We start from the raw sequence: 23,732 nt of genomic DNA on the forward strand, positions 1-23,732 counted from the left end.
TATTCAACCAATCACGGGTTGGTATTCTTCCACGCCCTGCTACCACTTGTTGACGGATTCATGCATACCTGCATCAACATCTCATTACCTATAAATAATGCAATCGATGCAGTTATGCACACACCACATCTTCTCATGTCACGTGCGCTGTATTCGTTCTCATATTTCATCCAATTATAAGCCAGGGAGCAGTATCAGACGACATTTTCGTGCCTATTGTTTACCATAAAGACATCCTCATAAGGAGAAAAGCAATTCTTTTACATGGATACCCAATGTAGACATTGAATCAAACCTTGCAAGTCGATCCAGCTAAAGGCACATCGTCAGTTAGGAATGCAACAATGGTATGCGTTGCAAGGTGTGTGTGGCACGCATCATGATCCTTCAACGTCTCAATAGACACTCAAGCATTGCCATTGGTGATCGTGCCAAATCTCTTTCCCACATTCGATATTATAGATGTCGTTTGCTGCTCAAGGGCCTATGACCAAAATGAGTATGCCATGTTGTGGTCCCTTTTTATACCCATACATTGGGGTCATTGTGTCATCATCTGCCCCGTTTTTGGTACTCGATAGAATGAAGGGAATCAGCATAAAAGATGTACTCATTGTCTTTTATTGATAGCCAATGCCGACAACGTATCCATACAAGTAGAGGCTTCAATATCGGTATCATGCACAGCAACCGTGTTCCTATTACTTCATCCACACATGACACAAGCCAAAGACCTGTACCTTCATTTGTGTAACACTGATTTTGTTTGTGTTGCTCTCCCCCGCTTTTTGCTACAACCACAGCTGGATGAAATACTTGAATGTGGCGATTCAATGCATTGTCCATGATACACAATCAAAAGAACCCTCTTTATTATGCATCTTTCACATCAATAATCCACATCCTTCTATCATCTATATACACAGCATGGATTATCATCATGTCCCTGTATGATGTGGAGAAAACGGCTCTTATCTAATATTTGTGTATGTGATCGATGAGGTCATTGTAGCAGACATGTGAAAATTCAATGATCGTTTTGGCCATGTGAAGTTTGTCGTGTGTAGTTGTCTTCCTTTTTCATTCGTCTTTTCTTTATCCGCAACTCTTTCTCTCTCTCTCTTTCTCTCTCTCTCTTCAACCCATTATGCCCCTCTTGTCTCAACCTCTCAATGAGCGTTTGTGGATTCAGTCCAAGGGCAACTGGTTTCTCTACTCGTCATTAGCAGCGGCGACAGCAGCCTTCGCATTCCATCGCACACGTCTACAATCGCACAAGACATCGTCCGCCGATCTTTTATCAACGACCAAAAAGACATTGTTTCAAGAGACACCAACGTCCACCTTCGACAAACACAAGCACCTCTTCCCTGTGACAGATACGCTCAAAAAAGTGGGTGTCAATGATGAATTCTTTCGACAACTGCGAGCTATTGCAACCATTCTATTTCCACATTGGCATACCAAGGAAGCTCTATTGCTCGTGTTGCATTCGGCATTTCTCATTTTGCGTACATATTTGAGTGTGGTCGTGGCAAGAATCGATGGCCGGATTGTCCGAGATTTGGTAAGAGAGAAGGATACAGCATTCAAAGATGAATGAGGATAGGAACTAAATGCATGAGATACATAGGTGGGTGGTCGAGGTAAAAGGTTCTTGACAGGCCTCGCATATTGGTTTGCAATCGCTATTCCTGCAACCTACACAAACAGCATGGTAATATGACTGGATGGGATAACAGCTTTCGGATATTGATTCTCAATCTCTTTTAAAGATCCGGTACCTGCAATCCAAGCTATCAATCGGCTTCCGCACCCGGCTGACAAGATATGTGCATGATTTGTACTTGGACAATGACGAGAAAACATTCTACAAAGCTCTTAACCTTGATGGCCGTATCCAAGGAGCTGATCAGTAAGTGCTCTATATACCACTCATCCATTCATTGACAATCTTACTCACACCACCATCACCTTTAAAGGTTCATCACCACCGATCTTGCAAAGTTTTGCGATACATTAGCATCATTATACTCCAATCTCGCCAAGCCATTACTGGATACCGTCATCTTCAATTATCAACTGATGAAATCGATCGGCTTTGCTGGAACAATTGGTCTTGCTGTCAACTATATGATTACGGCACGGTTATTGAGAGCAGTGACGCCTTCATTTGGTAAATTGGCTGCCGTGGAAGCCAAGTTGGAAGGTGATTTCAGAGGTGCCCATACTCGCCTTATCACCAATGCTGAAGAAGTTGCCTTTTATAATGGTGGTGATCTTGAGCACTCGATTCTCAACAAATCGTATCAACGCCTGGTCAAACATATCAACTCGATTTACAAGATCCGCATCAGCTACAACATGTTTGAAGACTTTTTGATCAAGTATGCTTGGAGTGCCTTTGGTTTGGTTCTTTGTGCTATCCCTGTCTTTGCTCCCAACATGGTGGGTGGATATATCCCTTCTCCTGCTGGCACTGTGGTGGATGAAAATGATCAAGTGGGCTCTCGTACACGAGGTTTTATCACCAATAAGCGGTAATGTATTATGATGGTGTTGAACAAAAAGGAGAAAAGAGAACTCATCCACCATACATAATAGGTTAATGATGTCCCTTGCTGATGCTGGTGGTCGCATGATGTACTCTTACAAGGAACTTGCAGAGCTCGCAGGCTATACCACCCGTGTATATAGTCTATTGTCGGTGCTTCATTCCCTGCGTGTCAATGAATACGATGCCGATCATGAGGAGAAGTTAAAGTATTCGCTCAGCAATATCCAAGGCAAAATCCAATATGGCGAGGATGGCATCCGGTTTGATGGTGTACCCGTGGTAACACCTGCACCTGGTAAAGGGCGTCAAGGAGAACTCTTGGTAGAAAAGCTCAACATCCACATCAAGCCTGGAGAACACATGCTCATCACGGGTCCTAATGGTGTGGGCAAAACCGCTGTAGCACGTGTCATTGCAACGCTGTGGCCAACATTTGGTAAGCTTGGGATACACAATGTGTATGTGTAGGTTTTAACTTACACGTGTCATTCTCTCGTTCTAGAGGGTACTCTTTCTCGACCGGATGAAAAGAATATCTTTTACATTCCTCAACGACCTTACCTTAGTATGGGCACGCTAAGAGACCAGTAAGTGGTGTATATAATTAGGAAGCTACGTTGTCTTACACTATTTTAAATAGGGTCATTTATCCACATACCCACGAGGACATGAAGAAGAGTGGACGTACCGATGATGAGCTTATGAAGATCTTGGACGTTGTACGTTTGGCATATATCCCTGGTCGTGAAGGTGGTTGGGAGACCGTCAAAGAATGGAAGGATGTGTTCTCTGGTGGTGAAAAGCAACGTGTAAGTTATCAATGCATGTCCCAAAGGGATTTAGAAAGGTGTAACTGATAAGAATGTTTAGATTGGTATGGCACGCTTATTCTATCATCATCCCAAATACGCCGTCCTTGATGAATGCACAAGTGCTGTATCCGCAGATGTTGAAGGCTTGATGTATGCGCATGCGAAGGATATGGGTATCAGTAAGTAGTACATCTTGAGCAAAGGGAAATCGTGGAATTGACATTTTCAATAGCACTCTTAACCATTTCACATCGACCTGCACTATTCAAGTACCACCAATTCCTTCTTCGACTTACCGGCGATCATGGACAATGGACAATGGAACAAATTGGTACTCAGCAACAACAGCAATCGCTTGAAAAAGAAATGCAATCTCTTGAAGCCAAGTTGCAAAGCGTGGAATCACTCAAATCTCGCTTGGGCGAAATTGATGCAGAGCTCAGCCTAAAGAACATTTAATCGGATATCAACCCTATATACAACCCCCCCCCCTGCATTATCCCCAGGACACCTTATTATGACACCATACCAAGATGATCGACCTTAGAGTATCCACAACCCAGTTTTTAATACCATCCCATCGTACTTTTTTTTTATGTTATGAGCTTACAATACTATGTGATCAGTTGAGACCACCACTGTTTATTGCGCCAATAACGATAAATAAACCACAGCTGACAACTGCGCTGATCATGATTAATGCTTCCTTGACGTAATTCATTGGGTACCACTGTACGCGATGATCATTTGGTTCTGAGATCACATAATATGCATACATGGGAAAGGATACTGCATAGAGGAATTGAAAGATAATCCATCTATGGAGATGATAAGCATGATGAGTATCCATGAGATCCCTCTATCCTCAACATTTGACTTACAGCATCATATGGTTGCCAACAGTGACCAAGGTGTTTCCAAGCGTATGCAAGTTGGATGCAATAGCAAGGAGCATGAGGTTGAAATGCACAGATTGCATGCGGCGTTTTCTCTCCTTGCCGTTTGCATCAGTGTCAATGACCACTTGCACCGCATTGACATCTTTGGCAAGGCGGCGATTGTGTCGGTATAATCGGTAAAGATCAACACCGAGCGCAAAATCGGTGCTGAGACCTTTTTGGGAAACGGGTGAGATTTCTCTTTCAACAAATAGCATGAATGACTCCCTCCCTCCCTACCTTGGAACTTGAAGAACAAGGCATCCAATGGCCAAGGTAAGATAATAACCATTGCAGCAGTAGCAGTTACGTATAGGAAGCAGAGCGGGACAAAAAGAAAGTGACTAGAGTTAAGGAGGGGGCCTATCTGTTAGTGTATGCACAAGTAGCAGTAGGGATATCATGCAGGAGACAAACTTACCTAATTTCGGATCGTGGAATCAATATGCTGGCAAGTAGCCCAATCTCAAAGAGATTATGGAAAACTCCAAAAGAGGCCCATACTTTGCCGGCCCACATCAAGTCAAACGTGAAGCTTGCAATCAAGGTAGCCACCAAATATCCAAGGATTAACTTGTTAAAGCGTCCAATAGTCCGCTGGCCTGCTGGTTGTGAAGGAAGGTATACAACAAATATATAATACAAAGCTGAAAACGTCGCTGCAGCCATGATCACTACCGAGAACAAGGTCGTTGTATTAAAAGCATCATCGCTATAATCTACACCATGCTATGTGAGTTAAGCAGGCATCATGTTGCATAGGTTCTACTATCACCTTCTATAGGGATGATCCATGTAGGTATACCAAAGAGCTTGCTTTTCCAACGAGGAGGAGCGTGTGGTATTTCATCCATCCATTTTGCATGACCTTGTGTTGCCATGGACGCCAATAGCGCTGTCAAATATATGGCATTCATTATTTAAGTTTATAATTAGAGAGTGTGTTGGGAAGTGATAACAAAAAAAGAAGAAATGGAATCATCACAGTAAACACCCTTTTATATCTCGTGCTCGCTTCTCCGTGACAAGTATGGATGCATGATATCTCCCTCTTTGATGCATGCTGTACGTTTACGCCACTATCATTAGCACATCATCCCCCCGATGCATTATTTATGCTTTGTCATGAATGACTTATGTTTAATAATCAACACGTTGAACAAGCTTTTTACTGAGCAGACAAGATATCGGAATCACCAGCATCAGTGATGGAGAGGACACCAGTGCGGAAAAGCTTACCGCAAGCGGTACCAAGATCAATGTTGTCTATACAAAGAAAAATCATAAGTTCTCCTTGAAATCCACCCTCGATTAAACGTTATTAATACGTACTGCCGTTGTAGTGGTGAACACCGGTCTTGGACAACATAGCATAGTACTCAAGCTCAGACTTGCGAAGGGGAGGGCAGTTGCCAGCAATGACAATCAACTTGGCTATTTAAAGGAGAAAGCATGCATGCATTGGTATCCAGGCAACCATGATAACATGACAGCAAACCAATGCAGATGGTTGCTGGATCATTTGAACTTACCCTTTCCTTGACGAAGAGTCTTCAAGGTGGACTTGTAACCCAAGGTGTACTTGCCAGACTTGGTGACAAGCTGGAGACGGGAGTTGATGGACTCGACGTTCTTCTTGGACTTCTTAACAGCGGGAGCCATTGCTAATGAGACCATTGTAAGTACGATGTACACTTTGCCTTGATTGATCGCTTCAATCCTACTCACCAGTTGATTCTACGAGGAAGAGAGAGAAGGTTTCTACCAGCCCGTCTGCTGACAATGTCAAAATTTGCACTCAAAGTTAGCTGGATTCACTTTCAGCTGATGTGGTGGCTGATGTTGCTGGATCAATGCATTGATCATTCTCAGATAGTAGAAATTAGCCCATGAATGATAGAACACACCTGTCATTTTACATAGTAAAAATAAAAGTAAAGAGCGTCCATATACTTTTATGGTCATATTTAATATCAGCTTACAAACAACAGCCAAATCCCAATGCCATTAAGCCGCCCATAACCATTATTAGATGAGCTATCAATCAGCAGCTACCGCCAAACACCAACAATGATCACAATCACCGATAATAAGCATGTCATTGAGCGAACGTTGTTTGATGGATATGATTTGTATTTACGTTGCAAAAAGTGATAATGAGAATGTATGTGCAAAACGAAAAGGTGGAGGGGAAGACGAGGAGTGATGTAAACGTTGATGGCTAATTAGGATGGATGATTGAATACGACGATTACAATGAGCGTTTACAATCCTTGTTGCTATCGGTTGCTGCTTTGGAGTTCATAAGGTGTTGAGAAGATGACTTCTTGCTGGTGTTGCTGCTGCTGCTTAACAGGCTGATCCTCCCAAGTTTTAGCCCACCAGACGAGTTGTTCGGGTTCCTCCACAAATAGATTATAGTTGAGGAAATGCAAGAATTCAATCTCCAGGCGTGAAAATCGTGAATCAGCTCCGTTGCTATGATACGGAAGGCTACCCTTTTCTTTTTGATTTTCATTAAAGTGGATGATCCTGAGATTGGCACGCATGTATTTGGCTGCAATCATGTATGCCACAACAACAAGTCGATAGGCACATCCATTTGTGCCTTTGAAGTTTGCATAATTCTATGTACGCATTGAAGAGAGATGAGTCAAGTTGTTGTTGGTAGGATGCTGCATAGTAGTAGTAGTAGTATCGTATGTACCTTGTTGAGTCGGTCGATATAGCTGATGGCGATCAAAAGGGTGAGACTAGGGCATACGGTGGATATTGCGTTGGAGGTATCTTGTTGGTTGCAGAAGCGATCGAGAGCATGCTCAAGAAGGGTATCTTGGTTAACAGCAGCAGTGGTGTCCAGTAATTGTTTCATTAATTTGGAAATCTCTGGTGCCTTGTCTGCCGATTCCCAAGATTCGGCTACGTGATGTGCCAAGTGCTCTATTACATGCGTCAAGGTTAATTTTTTAAGCCGCTCCATAAATAGCCATATCAAAGAAGGGGAGGAGGGGAATTCTTACCCAAGCAACAATCACTGAGTCGTTCTCGTCTGTTGATATCGATAGCTTGAAGCAAAAGGTGAGCCTGGTAGTGGCTTCCTGCATAGGCATTTTGTGTAAAGCGTTTCAAGTCGTATATTTGAGGCATATAAAAGAGTCGTGAAGTGATGTAAAAAGGAAAGAGCAAAAAGTAACGTAAAGGAGGGGGATATCCGATAGATAGCTTTTATAGTTGGGAGATGGGATAGATGGCTTTATTCGCATGTGGGCGTATCAAGTTTCGGATTAATATTTCATCAGGTGCTATTCTACCGGAACACGTTGCCCGTATCAAGCATGAAGTACGGCATCACATTCTTGCAAGCGTGGTGGGGAAGTAAATTGTTCAGCCGTTTCGGTAGTCCGCTTCTTTTTTCTTGACAGCATTGTGACACATGGCTTGTTTGTCTTATCGTAATATCCTAATAATACTAGTAGTCAGCCATTAGTGATACTCGGCTTTACCGGTATCCTTTGTCCTCGCCCATTGAATGTAATCTAATGATCCGTAAACGGCTCATTGTCGGACACACATGGATACAATGAAGATGTTTCACAACAAACGCAGAAGACAATCAATCATCCAGCAACAACGATGCCAAGCAATTCATCAACCGAGTCTTTGTTTCATTACTACCCCCATGACAACCTATTTGATGCGAGACATGTTTTTCGCGCAAAACTGCTTCCGAAATGTATAATGTTACTACGCCCTAATGGGTAAAGACAATCTAATCCTATGGCAATACTTTTAATTGGATAACACCAACGCAACTACATTGATAGGCAAATGCAAATGGATTGGCATATGGAGGAGTGCGGGGGCGTCTATCTATAAGCCTTAGTGACGAAAAAGAATGAAAGCGGATTCATGCGTCAAGTCAATTTTCTCGGGGTGCGTACACGTTGTACCTTTTCTCTCTCTCCTCCCCTTCTCTCTTTATTACTTCCACAGCTCTACACAATGAGTGGATCACCACCAGCAAACCCTTCAACACCCGTACGAATTACTTCAGGAGCAGCATTCAGACGTCGCTACCGTCCTTATTTCACCAAACGTCAATTAGCAACGCTCTCCAATCTCAAACGATCAGCTTCTGGAATATCGACCAAGGAGACCACTGTTCGTATTGCTTCCTGTAAATTTATTCAACAAGTATGCCGAAAGATTGGATTGTAAGTCTTGGAGTGCGATGACCGTTGGATCCTTGACTCCATGCCAGGAACGATGTTGTATTGACACGCTTTATCACTAGTCCTCAGGCCACAACCAGTACAGCTCAAGGTCTCTATCACCGATTTTACTTGTACTACTCGATTCGTGAATACCCACCACAGGTATGTATATATATCCTGAATGAGTATGTTGGGGATCTTTATTGACAAGGCTGTTATAGGAAATCAGTATCACGTGTATCTTTGTGGCGTGCAAGATTGAAGAGACATTCAAGAACCTTCGAGACATCCTCGTAGCTGCTCACAGTGTGCGACATCCTCAAAGTGCCGAGTTGGATCCTGAGCATGTTTCAGAGGAACGCAAACGCAAGATTATGGGATATGAGAAATTGGTCATGGAATCCATTTGTTTCGACTATCAGCAACCCCATCCATACAGCTATGTTGTCAAATTCGTAAAGTGGATCGAAGCTATGCAAACACCACCCTTGGTTGATGGCAAAAGATTGGCACAAGAAGCATACAAGCTTGCAGTCAATAGGTATGTTCCATGGACCCGGATGTTGTGTTATCACGTGTTATTCATCCTTGTTGTCAGTTACCAGATTCCATTATGCATTGAATACCCTGCCCACACGATTGCTGCCGGTTGCATCTACTTGGCATCCATGTTAATCAAGAGCACAGACCCCTCGTTTGAAGGATTGGCAAAAGGACAACCATGGGATCAATTTTTTTGTTCACGTATGGAAGATATTGAAGGTATGTATATATATATGGGAGAGGATGGCAATGATGAATGCTACAGAGGATAACTTAAGGGTATATCCTTTAGACGTATGTTTACAAGTTTTGGATCTATACATCACCAGCAGCACACGACAAGATCGAGAAAGATATACAGAGATTAAGATCAAGATCAATGAACAAGCAGCGGAACGAGGAAAAGACCCAAACATGGATGAAGTGACCAAAGAAGAACTGGGTGCTCGGGATATCGATTGGGAATTCGATCAGACAACAACACCGTTAGAGATAGTCAATACCAATCAACATACTGTATGCTATGAATTTTCTCTGACGGCATCATAAAGTCATTCAACAAGAAAACTACGTATGTGTGTGTGCGTGTGTGTCTCCTCGTATGATACAATATTGGGATATTACAAGTGATGCGTTTGTGTGTGGATGAATGTGAGAGTGGGGTTGAATATGAAATGGCTCTGGTAAATAGGGGATAAATAGAGGGGCAAATGTTCTTTTTAACGCACACTGAACCAATCACGCCATGATCTACGAGGGCGTTTACCAAGGGTACTGGAAGAGGTGCTTGTTTGATCTTCCATTTCATTAGAGGCAACTGCCTTTGAGGAGGAAGAAGAAGAGGAGGAGGATATATCAATCTTGGCATCAGCGGTCTCATCACGTGATTGTTTCAAGAAAGGAAGCACATTGGTACCACCCGTTCCACGTACAACACCAGTCTTTGGATCCACATACTTTGCAAGACCTAATTCAGGGAAGATCTTACTGACCTTGGCCGACAAGGATCCTTCACGAATATGGGGTTCTGTTTCAAGGGCTGTTTGTGGGTACAAGACATTGTGTTCCACCTTTGTCTTTTTAGCAACAGGCTCGCTGACATCGCCCGTGTCGATAGCAAAGCCGCCATGTGCAATGTTAGGTCCCTTGCGTGCTTGGTTGACAATGTACAAGGTAACGATGCGGACGTGGATATCGCGGAAGTTTTTGAGCAAGCCCAAAATTTCATTATACACCTTGATCAAGTCCTTTTCATTATCGGTCAATGTGTGCTTGTGTTCTTGAAGCTGCATCATATAGGGGCGAATGTTGCATGCTGTTTCAAGATCCTCCAAAAACTCACGATGGGGTCTTGGCATATAGGCACGCATAGCGCTAAGGAATGCGTTACGATTGGTGCGCACAAAAGGTGGAGCCGATGACTTTTTGTAAATTTGAGGTGTGGATGGCTGCTGATCATCATCATTGTTTTGGTGAAGTTCATCAGCTGGATTAGGCGTGGGCAAACCTTTGTATCGATCCTTAATGCCAGTGTCATTGGGTGGTGTTGTACCTGCCGCCGCCGTCTTTGTACTTTTCTCACCCGTGGGATAATGAGCGACACCTAGTGCAACATCAAGTGTTGCAATCAGGCTACTTTGTGCTGCACTACCACCTGCATAGCGTCGATATTGGCGTAATAATCGCTCTCCTTCCGAAAGATGGCTCATATCGGCATACTCATCAGTCTCTGAATCCCACAATGAGTCAACGCCTTCGTATATCAGACCAAAAGGCAATCCTGCTTCTGCCATGTTTTCCCAACCAGCCAAATAAGGACGGATCTTCCAATAAAAGACGTAAGGGTCACACTTTTCGTACATGCGCTGTAACACGTCGTTCATGGTCGATAAAGAGTTTCGAATTGTTTCCAGGTCATTCAAAAGAGCCACCTGATTGTTCTCATGGATATGGTTGATGGCATTTACAATTGCAGTAATGCTTGGTGCTCCCGCACTTTCAATAGCAGTGGTCACAAGGTAGAACCACGACTCATCAAGCGATCCCGAATAGGTTGCAAGTGCTGCCAAGTTGCTACAATTTTGTATAGGAAACACGAGAATGATGATTAACCCATGAACACACCACATGTACGGAAAAAGGCAAGCTTGATATACGTATATGATATCACTGGTCCCCCATTGCATTGCATATTTACCTCAAGTCGATTGGTCCATCTTCATCCAATAAACGATAATTCCATAGGACAACAGCTGCATTACATACCACAGGACATAATCCCAGGTGATTTGCAATACCAGTCCATGGCACGGCAAGGTTCGCAGGTAATGTCTGTGTGCAATGCGTGGGAAAAAAGTTGTCAGAATTGATGTGAACAAGCAAGCCCAAAATAGAAGGTGGAAGAAGAGAGAGAGAGAAACACCATACCTCAGATGTCTTTTCGTGCTTGCCCCACACGTAACCATGCGAGATCATGCACAGCACAAGAAATGCACGACGATACTCTGGTGTTGTTTTCAATCGACGATAATCGAGCATCGGCATCTAAAATCATTCCATCATGGTGTGTGCACATACACAATCGTCAGTGCGTGTTTTAGAGTCCTCCCCCTTTTTCAATGTTGTCTATGATGGAATGTAAACAATACCTTCTCGACACTGCGTCTTAGCTTTCCAGCTAAAAGCAAGCCGTTAAAGTCATCCATCATGGATTCCCAAGGTGCAAAGTAAGGATCGGGTAGACGTCTCAACGGGGGCTCAGGGGGCAAAAATCCGGTAGTTGGCGATATATCATATTCCTCTAGAGGTTTCATCGGATGCATGGCAGGCATTGGGTGATAGCAAAAAGATATGAATGATTTAGATAGGAAGAGGATATAGAGGTGTATATATCAAAGGTGACGTCTCCACAAAGTGTCAAGCTCGGCGACTATTTATCCGGCAAAGGTAAAAAGAGATAAATGGGAAGAGAGTGGAAAGAAAGAAAGAAATGCGATCGTTGAGAGATGATGCCACTAAAGAAAAGACCTTTTCATTGGCTGGTTTCACATCTCGCGCCATTAAAGGCATATTCTCCATGGACGAGGGTCTGCCTCACTGGCCACATGGCTCTATCTCCGTTTCGCCGTTAAAAACCTAAAAGTGCATTTATGGTTGCAGCACAAGCACAATCGTTTTTTTTTCTGTGACAGTGGTGCTTACATATGAAAGTGGATGCCATTTGCTTAAGATCACCAGCCCTTCTTTTTTTCGTTTCTGCTTATCTCCACCTTGTCTCATTGGTTAGTTGCAGGAGCTGAAAGTTGGCATTGTGAAACCTTGTACTTTTATCGGTTGGGGCGATCACCACGAGTGACGGGCTTCAGAAAACAGGAGCCCAGTGCACCGTATTAGGTACCAAATGACACGCGTTATTGGGAATCCTGTATATGCTAGATGATCTTTCATCAGCATATTGCATCCGATGGTTCACAAAGGAGCTGTTAGGTCAAAGAGCAATATAGGTGTTATAATCTACTTTCTCGTGTAAGCCTCCTCTATCACCAATAACCAAATAGGGTAGTTAGCTGCAATCATATCTGGTACGAGATGGCGGTATACAAGCATGATGAAGGGACATAAACACGAAGACGTCTGAGGACATAATACACCATTTTGCATGAATTCTGTAACATTGGATTACCTATGCCATCATGTGAAAAATGTTTATTACCCATTCACTGCTACAGCTACCATAACAGCTACCATAGCCCGGGAACACTTTATGCTTCTTGTTTACGAGTACGCACCATAAACGGCTTGAGCAGATCTTCCACCATAAATTTGTTGCCATGACACTAAAACGATCAGGGATCGGCAAACAACGTGTGCCACCCATCATACGCTTTCCTTTGCTTTGCTGCATACGCGAACATACATACGTCATCTAACCGTATCCTACATTACCGTGGTTGCCATTGACAACATACAAGCGCAAGCTGTATCCATGTTGTTGGGTAGCAACGAGAACAAAGGTTCACTTCATAACGTTGTTGGGTTTCCGTGCGAGTAGAAAGAAAATGCAGCATGTGCATGTTTGTGATGGTGGAGCGGCATGGTATTACCATCTATGGCTGTTTGTGGCAGAATCGGAAAGCATTGCTTTGTGCTTCTCCTTGATCCACCACACGTCCCACGATCCAAACAATCAAACATCATCATCGCAGCGTATATAAAATCCACAGCGCAAAAATAGAAACCAGCTAGTTCAAATGCATTGTTGTCACTAAAAGATATTCAAATGAGCTGTTTACAGCATACTTAGATAAATAGGTGTGGGTGTGGTGGTTGTGTTTATGCACTACCCTACAGCGCCAAATATATAAGGGGGTTAGATTGGGAGTTACTGAAATCTTTTTGCTCTTTTCTTTTCTTTACTTTTCCTTTCCACAGCATCATGAGCCCACGACCTGAATATGAACCAGATGAAAATGAGCCAGATGAGGATGAGAGCCCTGATCCAAAAACAATGCACAATCAATCAACTCCTACGCCATCATCTGGTCACGATCTTACCAATGCTCGCCCATCTGAAATTACTTCTCAGACATCATCATCATCATCATCCTTACAATCATCAGACAACTCATCGTCTTCAATGGCACCATCCACCATTGGGCCATTGGTAGTAGCGCTGGTCGTTATCCTTGTTATCATCACATGTTGTATTATCCATTGCTCACGTATCCGTAAACGTCTCAATGATGAGCAGCGGACTCAAACCATTAATGGATGGACCTCCTTCATGACATGGTTTCAACAACCGAAACAACAACATCGCGACCTCTCTCATGGTGAAGAAAAGAATGTCATTGTACACGTCAATGATGCTGATAGTGGTTTACAACATCGATTATCCAAACCCCCACCCATGTCACCATACGACGATATACAACCTGCATCTGCAGAGCAGCAACAACCAATGCATGCACAACAGCAACAATACCAAAGCACACCACCACCCAAGCCGCCACCCTTAGATACCAAACAAAGACGCCGACATTCACAATCGCCTTCGGATGAGCGACAGCCATCGATTGTATTTTCATCAGGTTGGGTATTTGCCACGAATAATAGTCAATCGCCCAATACACCTGAACCAGCAGCCACGTTACCATCATCACAAGAAGCCCACACTGAACGGCTATGTCCACATCAAATCACTGTGGATGACGATAATCCAATGCCTGTTATTACTCAAAAACCACATGCAAAAGCTGATCTGTAGTCATGAATGTATACCTAAAAAGATATCTATATATATATAAAAGAAACCAAATTCGCATACAGCACATGGAAAAGGAAACAATTGATAATTCAACATGGGAAGGAGATGAATGCGGTATTCAACAACTATGATAGTGGGAAACTTATGCTTGTTTTTCTTGGATCGGGGTAGTCTCGAGAATTTCTTGATGTTGCTCTTCTCGTTCTTCTTCGGCCTCCACATCAGATGACACGATATTATTACCGAGCGCATCCACTTTGGGCTTATCTGACGATACACGCGATGCAATCCAGTTGTACCATTCGTCCATCGTCTTGCCATTGAGGATACCAACAATGATAATTGACATGTTGTCGCAGCCCAAACCGCCCACTTCAGTATCAGGTGCAAGGCAATGATCCATCATCAATTCACAAATTTCATCCAAAGGCGTCTTGTTGGCAAGCTCTTCCCGTACAAAGTCAACCGCTTGTTGGTTCGTCATGCAATCCCAGATACCATCACATGCAAGAATAAGAAACTCATCATCATCGGTCAAAGGATGTTCAATAATATCAGGATTGCCTATCATCCATCCATGGGTCAAATTCTTGTCACCTCATACCGCCAACTCCTCCCATCCCACACTTACATGTCACAACTTGTTCTTCTTGGGGAAGGCTATCATTTTGCTTGAATTCAAAGTCACCAATAGCCCGAGAAAGAGCAAGATTGCCTAGCGTAGTGCATGACGTTGAGCTATGACGAAGGATCGCTTTATGATTTCCTTACCGTTTACACGTCCAAACTCAACAAAGCCTCCAGCTGCAATGATACGTTGTGATTCTGCACGATCCACTGGCTTGTGATCATAGGATAATGCCTTTGATTTTCCCTTGACACTGATAACGGACCGAGAATCTCCTGCATTGGCCTAACAAAGTGCAATTAGCCTCCTTCCATTTGCTCCCTTGTACTCCTTTTTGTCATCTTACCACCAAGACGCGGTTGTCAGGTGTGATCAAAGCAGTGACAGCTGTACATCCAGATGGGTCGTATGCGAAATTGCTATCTGTATACATCAAATCTTTTATCAGCGAATGCATTCTATTTCCTCATTGATATCCATACCTTCACTCAACTCCCTATCAATGGAAAGAAAGCCGTCCTTGAGTGCTTTTTTGTACTCTTTTTGGTCGAAATACTGCGATCCTCGAATCTTTTTATGGAGTGATTGTCCAGTGTATTGTGCAATGGTGGCGCCTATGTATGTATGTATGTATGTATGTGTGTGAGCTTATTTGATGAATTGATATTGGTGCATGAAAATCATTACCGCCGTGTCCATCATACACTCCGAAAAAACTCGCGTCTGTGTCGTCAAGCTTAAGCAATGTCGTGTGAGCATCTTCCATGGCTATTGAAAAGTGGATATCGGGTTAAGATAAATTGATATTGTAATGATGACGATGATGGATACACATCGACGACGTGCCCCAGTCAAGCAACCAATATGGCAAGTTGCTATGACCTGGGGGGAAACGACGACGACGACCTTGTGATATCATGTATAAAAAAGGATACTCAATCGCCAGCCCTGCATGGCCGATGCACCGTAAGCAAACCGATCATTGTGGTCGCGACTCGACTTTTTGTCGACAATTGGCTCTGAGAGTGTTTGGCCCATGCTAGAAAAAGACAAGCGGGTCAATGTTGGCATGGAGTGGTTGCAGGTTATTGGGCGAAGGTATACAATACGAGTAGCTGTTATATATATATAGGAATCGTAGGTTGTAAGAGTATAAAAAAGTGAGTAGTGAACGAGCTGATCGATCGATGGATTGAATGCGCGCGCAAGAGGGTAAAGCAGTAAAAGAGGAAAAACAGTACGACTATCGGCTGCGAGCCCTTCCCAAGCCAAACCCCCCACCCCCAAAATTTTCTTTTGCTCGGGATATAAGCTTGCTTTTGGTTCCCTTGTCATTGTGAAAACCCTTACCTTATCTCTTTGTATTCCCCGTGAAACAATTGTATCTTCAAACAAACGACGCGTTGCATCCATTCATTCTCTGCTTACTACTACACCTCTGCTGGTTTTGCAATCTATCTTCTCAGAAACGCCGACAACTTGCATTATCTATCATCTTTTCCCCCCTCTTTTCTCCTTCCCCAACCATCCAAAATCGCCCGTTTCTTCAATGACAATAATCTAATTATCCCAATAAAGTAAAGAGATACAAAAAAAAACAAATTTTGATCGCCACCGAGCTTGGGCAAAAATATAGGAGCCACCGTGGATCGAACACGGGACCAGAAGATCTGCAATCTTCCACTCTGCCACTGAGTTATAACTCCAACTGTCGGTGAAACCGCGAGTTGCTATAGCAACACGCCAATTTCCTAAAAAGGAAATGTGCCGTTTTCTTGGTACCATTCAATAGCGGACGACGCAACGAGTCTAATGGTGTGTTTGGAAAGGTTATTAGGAAGGTGGATGAAGATTAATTTGTTCTCGAAAGATTTCGAATCGAGTTGAATATCAATTTGAATAGGCGTAGTTTAGATGCTCATATCTGATACAAGGGGATACGTCATGTATGATCCTGTATTATGGTGTATGATACATTTATGAATGAATGCAATGTTACAATGAATTGGATTGAATAGGTGATGAAGGAATAGGGTAGATGAATGGTGGTTGTGGTGGTGGGTCACGTATAGGAAAAGAGTGGGTGGGTGAGTTGTGTGGGAGCGGGATGGAATTTCAGTTGCTGTGTGCAGCTGGCAGTTGTTATGCAGGTTTCTTTTCTACCATGTCTCTTTTCCCTACAGCACAGCGACCCAAGCACTTGGTGCAGTTCAACGCAGGAAAATGCATTCGTGAAGGCAACATGTTAAAGCCTGACTTGCGTAAAGGGTAATCTACCACGACTTTGGAATGGACGCGTCAGCATTGCATGGCACTCACCTATCTATTTCCCCCACCCCCATTAATAGAACAGTGTATATGGATCAGGTTAGCACACAGGGCACAAAGACGACGACGATGCGTATCAATCGCTGACACCCTTGGCATTAGAGCGAGGATCAGCTTATGCACTTTTATTGGAAAGAACGTAAAGCGTCGACTGAACCCGAAGAGGTAGGCAACAACAGCTCATCTGTGTCAAATGAGGAAAAGGATCCAGGGTGTCGATGGAATGACTCAACTATGATATGATAATAGGATTTGATTATCTTTCCAGACGAGGCCGAGTTTGTGCGTGTCAACGAATGTACTACGGGACGTGTCTATCTATTGAAGTTCAAGTCTTCCAACCAGAAATTGTTCTTTTGGATGCAAAGCAAGAGTGATGAAAAGGATGAGGAAAACGTCTCTCGTGTCAACTTGTTGATCAATGACCCACAAGCTGCTATGGAAAGTGCAAGTGGTTCGAGCAGGATGCCTGGTATCGATGTCAACCTTGGTGGCAACTCCCCCGCTGATATGATGCAACTTTTGGGTGGTTCAGGTAATACTTTCATCATTGTATCTATACAACAAGGATACTCATTCCACCTTTATAGATGGCATCTCTCGTGAAAACATTTTGCAATTCCTTCAGACGGCCGGTGGTTTTGGGTAATGGGAAATTGGATCATCATCACCATCATGTAAGCAAACGTATTCATCCTTTTTTTATCCATGTAGTGGTACAATTCCTTTGTCTGTTCCTTCGGGTGGTGATGGCCCCGTTGATCAGGATCAAGGTGAACGAACGGAAGAACATGATAGCAGCAACAACCGTCAATCTACCAATGTCACCCCTGCTCAGCTTGAGCAAGTGCGAAATGCTCTTATGGGCGTACAAGCACCAGGTAAGAAGCAATCCGGCAGGCATTTGGATCATAACATCAACTCACAATGTTGTCATAGAAACCCAAGATACCTCAATAACCTTGTCTGACAATCTCATTTCCGAGTCCCTTACACCTCTTATCAACGACAGCGAATTGTTCTCAGCTCTTTTCCCATCCATCACGCAACCTTCTGGTGAGCAATCATCCGATCAAGTACGACAACTTGTTTCAAGCCAAGAATTTCAACGAGCATTGTCCACTTTGCGTGTTGCATGTGAGAATGGTGAATTGAACACTGTTGCTTCAGAGATTGGATTGGGTTCGTCGGCCCACAACAGTAAGTATTCAGGTGGATGGTTCTATAAATGCCCAAATCATTGACATGGTCATCATTTAGATTTTGAATCTTTGTTAAGTGCCTTTGGAGAACAAGCCAAGCGTCGGCAGAGAGAAAGAAATTCAGATGCCATGGAGGAAGATTAGAGAATGTGGATATCTTTGTTTTTTTTCCTTTCCCAATATATTCTTTTACATTACAAAACCAAAATCAAAGAGGGAGATGGGGGATAAAAATGAATGGGTGAATGGATGGATGGATAGGTTGAAATCATTATTCATCGGGTTCGAAAATAAGACTATAATTATCGAGAATCGTTTGCACCACCTTGACTTGCCATTGAGTCTCTGCCAATCTTTCGCTATCTTGAGAATCCAATGTACTGCTCATACCGCTTGATTCATTGCCCATAAGCGTCAAACCAAAGATGGTGGCAAGGTTGGATGAGCCCATCTTGTTGTATCGTTGATGTTGTTGTACCCTAACGTATTATGGTGAGCTTATGATCCAATCACTTTTGTTCCAATCCTTACTTGTCCAAATGGCACATTAAATGTTTGAGAGTCGCGTAATGGGCATCAGGCAAGTCATTGATGATCGTATGTAAACCAAGCACACGCATTTGTTCATCCTCAATTTCTAAACAAAAAGGGTGGTGAGTAAACCACAGCATGTGCATGGGTGCTTTTTTTTACGTACTTGCAGCTGCCAAAAAGTGTTGATAAGTTGAACGAGGGAATAAAGGATCAGGCAATTCTCGGAACCATAGCTTGAGGACGCTTGTAATGTTGTTGATATCCGAGATGTATTCTTCAGTCATCAAGTTCACCCCACGACAATCACGATCAAAGGCTGCCCTGAGTTTTTGGATTTGGGTATTGACTCCAGACAACCGATAGATTCCCACTGTGTTAAGGCCGTATGTTTCCACCGCCTCCGTACACTTTGTCAAAATCAATGGCACCTCTTCTCGATCACGTTCCATCAACATGTTGAGATCCACGCCGAATACAGGATTGGGATTAAGTACAGCGAGGGCGCTAGCAGACTATGGCAATCAATGAGTACTCCTCTTCCTCTCCCCAATTTCCATCTATACATACCATGCTATACTCCTTGTATGGGATATCACTCTTATAAGTACGACCGCTGCTTCGGCTGCTGTAGGATTTGATAAAGTCGGCCATATCCGCATCCTTGTCAATCTTTTCGGTCAACGACCGCAATCCAAGACCATCATCATTATCAAGAGCAAGACCATCCGCTGTCAATCCTTGTTCGAAAATGTATGCATAGCGAGCCAATTGATATCTCAGAGCCACACAGCATTCATCTCCCACATCCTTCAGATTCTACAATTCCTCGTTAGTGATGGCTTGTAATATGCGTCGTGATCGTGAAAAAGCCTTACTGTTAAGATCTTTGGTAGATGCGTTTGGAAGTATTCTTTTCGAGCTGCATTGGTGGATTGTAGTTGTTGTCGATAATTCTGATCTGCCATGGTTGCCTTGGCCCGTGCATCCTCTTCCATCTTGTTGAGCTAGAAATGGGGAACCATAAATTAACCTGTTTTTGGTAATGTACCTCATGCATTAATCTACTACCCTACCTGAGCTTGCGTCTTGTTGTTTTTAAATAGCCCTTTTTTGGGTACATGAAGTGGGTCATTGTTCTTTTGCAGTATCGCTCGTTGCCATTCTTCACTTTGCAATTCATACTTTTGTTGACACTAGAAAAAAAGAGCATTAGGATACCTCACATCCATACACCTTACATAGACACATTCCCCTTTTCAATGTACTACCTTTTCCAACATTTGATCCGCATCCGTGAGTTGCTTTTCATGTTTAAGACCAATATCCTTGACCTATAAGATTGACAATGACATATGTCAATAATGACAATCTAAGACAATCATACTAACATACCTGCTTTCTTCCCTTCTCTGTATCCTTCACTAGCAGATTCAAATCATCGGCGACTTCTGTAATATCGGCAGAGAAACGCAAACGTTGTTCACCAATCGTTTCATGTACTTTGAGGAAAGAGGTCCATGCATCGCCATAAGTGCTATGTGTAAATCCCCCATCACGTTAGTAGTTGATCTCAAGCAAAGGAGTCTTATAAATACCCTGAACGTGGATGTGCCTTATCAAACGACTCTGCCATTGATTGTGCAAGCTTGGCCATTTGTTTGCCATATTCCTCTTCAATAGCGGCACGCTTCCTGAGAAACAGCATAGCATCCTATCATGATTGGATGGGGGGGGTAAGTTAGCATAACCAACCACGCTCAGGAACGTTGCATAACATAGTCGATCAGGTTTACCTTGGCCGATTGCATATCCTGTTTGACCTTGTCCAAAAGACATTGGAAGCCATTCTATATAAGGGGGGAGGGCAATGCGCATTAGATCTAATAAAGGGGAGCTTATTGGTAAAGCAGCACCTACATCCATGTCGGCTAATTGAGCAAACACGTCTTTGGAACGTACGTCGTGGTCAGCAACGAGACCAGCCGTCTTGTCATCGTGCATTTGGCTGTCAGGACTTCGTTTATAGTCGTCTGGCTTGTTCAAGACCATTGTCATCAGGCAGAGAAGAGAAAAAGAAAAGCGAAGGGACGAATAAGGAAATACAAAATACGGTTGAAGGTGCCACACACACACATTGGATTCAGACCGGTGATATTATGTCTACCGCATCATCTTTAAGGGGTCCCCTTCGTTTGCATGGCAACTTATCAGAACGATCTCCAGGGTGATATCCTCTATCATACCATTTACTTGAACGTTTCCCTTGTTCCCAGGTGGTGACCATCTCCAAAGTGATTCCTTTATGCATCCTGCACTCACACACACACATCAGCCAACTGCCTTGTGCACCACTAAGCATATGATTTCATTGAGACAGCAATAATAAAATCATTGTTAGCTTTCTTTTTTCTCGTTTTCTTTCTCTCTCTCTCTCTCTCTCTCTCTCTCTTTTGTTCCCTCCCTTTTTCTTCGATCCCACTCAACAACTCAACAATGTTACAGCACCATGATGATGATGATCCACCACCACAACAACCACAACCATTGTTATCAGGTTGGGGTTTATTACCACACGACCTATTATTATCCATCGACAATTACTTGTTTCCTGAGGATCGCTATGCTTGCTTATACGTGTGTCGTCAATGGTATTCGGTCTTTTCCACCTTATTCTACACGCGTGTCACTGTCACCAGCCCTTACCAATGCATCCAACTATGCGAACATCTTGATACTGTGGGTGATGTCATCAAGGAGTTGGATATCCAGTTATGCACAGACGACTTGGAAAAGTGGGCTCATCCCTTACCAAGTCGATGCCCCTCGCTTCGTGTATTAAGAGTTTCCACCTTTACGATACCACCATCATCCACAACATCTCCTACTATTACTACCAGCTCTCCTCACCACCACCACCACCAGCAGAGTGATGAATATTATACCCCTTATCGAAATATCTTGGGAGCAACCATTGACAAGTGTTGGACGTTGCCAAGCCAATGTTTGACTACGCTGAGCCTCTCTATTCGACAACTTGAAAAGGATAGCGTGCTGCGGATGACAAGTCAGCTACCGCGCCTCACCAACCTATATTTGAATTGGATCAATGGTTCTTGGAATACCAGCGATATGGATAAAGTCCATGCCCACTGTCAAGAACTTACGCATGTGTGGATTTCAGCAGAGACTTTCATTACACAAGCCAATCACGTTATTCAGCTGGCTGACGATGACGATGATCCCGAAGCTCACTTGGACCAAGAAGATCACCATCATCATCATCATCACCACCAGCCATCCAACAATGATTTGATCCAACAACTCTTTCCAAAAGCGGCAGCTGGTCCTGCTGCTCCACACCTCGTCGATTTTCATTTATCCATCTACCGTGGTCTATCAGAGCACATGTGCGACTGGTTCGTTTATGCTGCTCGCAATTATCCTCAACTCGAAGCCTTTGCACTTGAAATGCGACCCAAGCACCAAGATCGTGTGGGCGAAAGACCCTTTGAATATGACTTGCTGGACATGCTCATGACATACAAATGGACACGGAGGATATGGAAACAAGCAGCGTTGCCTGCATTACGTCTTTTATTTGAATCATGCACACAGCTACGATCCATCCATCTATTTCAACTCTATTTGCCACGTCACTTTTTGGAAGCTTTGTTTAAAAGTCGGCTTGAAATGGAAACGTTTGGATCGACATGCAACATCCACTCCATTTGGCGCGTTGATAGCAGTAACTGGTTTTTTTGCTCCACCTTGGTGACACTCTCGTTGCAAGCATGTGTCACTGCGCCAGCTACCAACAAGACCTTTATGCGCTTTTTGACATCGATGCCATGCTTACGTCATTTACGACTCGCTCGCTATGAAAGCTTTTCGCTTGACGCATTAATGCATGCATGTCCTGATCTCGAATCACTCACACTCGATGGCATGCCTTTGTTGGAAAAAGAGGAAAACAAGCTGGATGAGGATGATGAGGATTCAAGTACAAAGGAGGTGCGATTGCATACGTTGGTGATTCAACATGCCATTATCAGCGAGACCTTTTTCAAGCATGTACGACCTGGACTCACCTCTTTGAAAATGAGACATTGTGCCGTCATTGGAGGAGGATCATCTACGTGCTGTGCACAGGTGCCTATCCCAACCGAAGTCGATCTCACATCCATCACGCTCGATCAAATGATGTTTGAACAACCCACCTGTGATCGCAAAATGGTCAAGGTCAGTGGTCGGCTCCAACGCTTTGCTGTCATTGGTATCAAAACTACATCCTCCAAATATCAATGGTACGATCTCCGACCCGATAGCCTGTTATCTCAACAAGATGAACGCGTGCTCGGAATTAGGCCTTGCAATGAAAACAAATGCTTGATCGAAGAAGAAAATGACAACAACAATGATGATGCAAATGACCACAATAACACTGCCTTCGGTCTACATGTCAACTGTGGCTCTGTTGAACGCGTGTTGGTGGATGGTAAACGGTTGCTGGATCGACCAATGTTGTAGTAGTAATAGCAGTAGCACAATAAAAGTGATCGGGATATTTTTTTTCTTTGCAGGATCTGTCAGGATTGCATAAAGGTATTGATGTGGATAAAAAAGGCTAGGTGACGTTGTACAGCATGAAAGAAGGAGAATGTGTGTGTGTGTGTGTGCGTGTGTGTGTTCGCGTGGTGGTGTGATTGATAG

The 23,732-nt window shown here is 43.4% G+C and overlaps 11 protein-coding genes and 1 non-coding gene across 12 annotated transcripts; 5 read left to right on the forward strand and 7 right to left on the reverse strand.

The window, feature by feature from the left end:
* Nucleotides 1–1,147: 1,147 nt before the first annotated feature.
* On the forward strand, nt 1,148–3,828 carry O0I10_002560 (uncharacterized protein; the record flags this gene model as incomplete). Its single annotated transcript, XM_058482642.1, has 9 exons — nt 1,148–1,567; nt 1,634–1,717; nt 1,776–1,915; nt 1,983–2,540; nt 2,605–2,993; nt 3,060–3,144; nt 3,198–3,366; nt 3,428–3,548; nt 3,602–3,828. 9 exons carry the CDS (start codon nt 1,148–1,150, stop codon nt 3,826–3,828), a joined length of 2,193 nt encoding a protein of 730 aa, XP_058346666.1.
* Nucleotides 3,829–3,991: 163 nt separating this feature from the next.
* O0I10_002561 (uncharacterized protein) lies at nt 3,992–5,224 on the reverse strand (the record flags this gene model as incomplete). Its single annotated transcript, XM_058482643.1, has 5 exons — nt 3,992–4,187; nt 4,251–4,482; nt 4,548–4,651; nt 4,729–5,026; nt 5,083–5,224. The coding sequence occupies 5 exons, from the start codon at nt 5,222–5,224 to the stop codon at nt 3,992–3,994; spliced, it is 972 nt and encodes a 323-aa protein (XP_058346667.1).
* Nucleotides 5,225–5,475: 251 nt separating this feature from the next.
* Nucleotides 5,476–5,969, reverse strand: O0I10_002562 (60S ribosomal protein; the record flags this gene model as incomplete). The annotated part of the gene is made up of 3 exons (XM_058482644.1): nt 5,476–5,573; nt 5,640–5,741; nt 5,840–5,969. 3 exons carry the CDS (start codon nt 5,967–5,969, stop codon nt 5,476–5,478), a joined length of 330 nt encoding a protein of 109 aa, XP_058346668.1.
* A 617-nt stretch (nt 5,970–6,586) lies between these two features.
* Nucleotides 6,587–7,454, reverse strand: O0I10_002563 (uncharacterized protein; the record flags this gene model as incomplete). Its single annotated transcript, XM_058482645.1, has 3 exons — nt 6,587–6,934; nt 7,015–7,247; nt 7,328–7,454. The coding sequence occupies 3 exons, from the start codon at nt 7,452–7,454 to the stop codon at nt 6,587–6,589; spliced, it is 708 nt and encodes a 235-aa protein (XP_058346669.1).
* An 855-nt stretch (nt 7,455–8,309) lies between these two features.
* O0I10_002564 (uncharacterized protein) lies at nt 8,310–9,613 on the forward strand (the record flags this gene model as incomplete). Its single annotated transcript, XM_058482646.1, has 5 exons — nt 8,310–8,521; nt 8,602–8,683; nt 8,743–9,062; nt 9,120–9,283; nt 9,357–9,613. 5 exons carry the CDS (start codon nt 8,310–8,312, stop codon nt 9,611–9,613), a joined length of 1,035 nt encoding a protein of 344 aa, XP_058346670.1.
* A 170-nt stretch (nt 9,614–9,783) lies between these two features.
* O0I10_002565 (uncharacterized protein) lies at nt 9,784–11,895 on the reverse strand (the record flags this gene model as incomplete). The annotated part of the gene is made up of 4 exons (XM_058482647.1): nt 9,784–11,137; nt 11,262–11,395; nt 11,492–11,608; nt 11,713–11,895. The coding sequence occupies 4 exons, from the start codon at nt 11,893–11,895 to the stop codon at nt 9,784–9,786; spliced, it is 1,788 nt and encodes a 595-aa protein (XP_058346671.1).
* Nucleotides 11,896–13,499: 1,604 nt separating this feature from the next.
* Nucleotides 13,500–14,330, forward strand: O0I10_002566 (uncharacterized protein; the record flags this gene model as incomplete). Its single annotated transcript, XM_058482648.1, has 1 exon — nt 13,500–14,330. One exon carries the CDS (start codon nt 13,500–13,502, stop codon nt 14,328–14,330), a length of 831 nt encoding a protein of 276 aa, XP_058346672.1.
* A 142-nt stretch (nt 14,331–14,472) lies between these two features.
* O0I10_002567 (uncharacterized protein) lies at nt 14,473–15,996 on the reverse strand (the record flags this gene model as incomplete). Its single annotated transcript, XM_058482649.1, has 7 exons — nt 14,473–14,894; nt 14,962–15,045; nt 15,102–15,243; nt 15,305–15,381; nt 15,441–15,572; nt 15,646–15,726; nt 15,894–15,996. 7 exons carry the CDS (start codon nt 15,994–15,996, stop codon nt 14,473–14,475), a joined length of 1,041 nt encoding a protein of 346 aa, XP_058346673.1.
* A 596-nt stretch (nt 15,997–16,592) lies between these two features.
* O0I10_002568 lies at nt 16,593–16,664 on the reverse strand. The gene has a single exon. It is a non-coding gene; the product is annotated as a tRNA-Cys (tRNA).
* Nucleotides 16,665–17,122: 458 nt separating this feature from the next.
* O0I10_002569 (uncharacterized protein) lies at nt 17,123–18,632 on the forward strand (the record flags this gene model as incomplete). The annotated part of the gene is made up of 8 exons (XM_058482650.1): nt 17,123–17,226; nt 17,307–17,325; nt 17,389–17,451; nt 17,536–17,821; nt 17,877–17,931; nt 18,001–18,167; nt 18,226–18,486; nt 18,547–18,632. 8 exons carry the CDS (start codon nt 17,123–17,125, stop codon nt 18,630–18,632), a joined length of 1,041 nt encoding a protein of 346 aa, XP_058346674.1.
* Nucleotides 18,633–18,759: 127 nt separating this feature from the next.
* O0I10_002570 (uncharacterized protein) lies at nt 18,760–21,071 on the reverse strand (the record flags this gene model as incomplete). The annotated part of the gene is made up of 11 exons (XM_058482651.1): nt 18,760–18,967; nt 19,020–19,125; nt 19,186–19,534; nt 19,590–19,838; nt 19,898–20,026; nt 20,096–20,215; nt 20,291–20,353; nt 20,415–20,556; nt 20,618–20,733; nt 20,816–20,869; nt 20,940–21,071. 11 exons carry the CDS (start codon nt 21,069–21,071, stop codon nt 18,760–18,762), a joined length of 1,668 nt encoding a protein of 555 aa, XP_058346675.1.
* A 444-nt stretch (nt 21,072–21,515) lies between these two features.
* O0I10_002571 (uncharacterized protein) lies at nt 21,516–23,549 on the forward strand (the record flags this gene model as incomplete). The annotated part of the gene is made up of 1 exon (XM_058482652.1): nt 21,516–23,549. One exon carries the CDS (start codon nt 21,516–21,518, stop codon nt 23,547–23,549), a length of 2,034 nt encoding a protein of 677 aa, XP_058346676.1.
* Between the last annotated feature and the right edge of the window lie 183 nt (nt 23,550–23,732).

This window comes from Lichtheimia ornata (assembly GCF_029851405.1).
Source record: "Lichtheimia ornata isolate CBS 291.66 chromosome Unknown scaffold00007, whole genome shotgun sequence".
NCBI lineage: Eukaryota > Fungi > Mucoromycota > Mucoromycetes > Mucorales > Lichtheimiaceae > Lichtheimia > Lichtheimia ornata.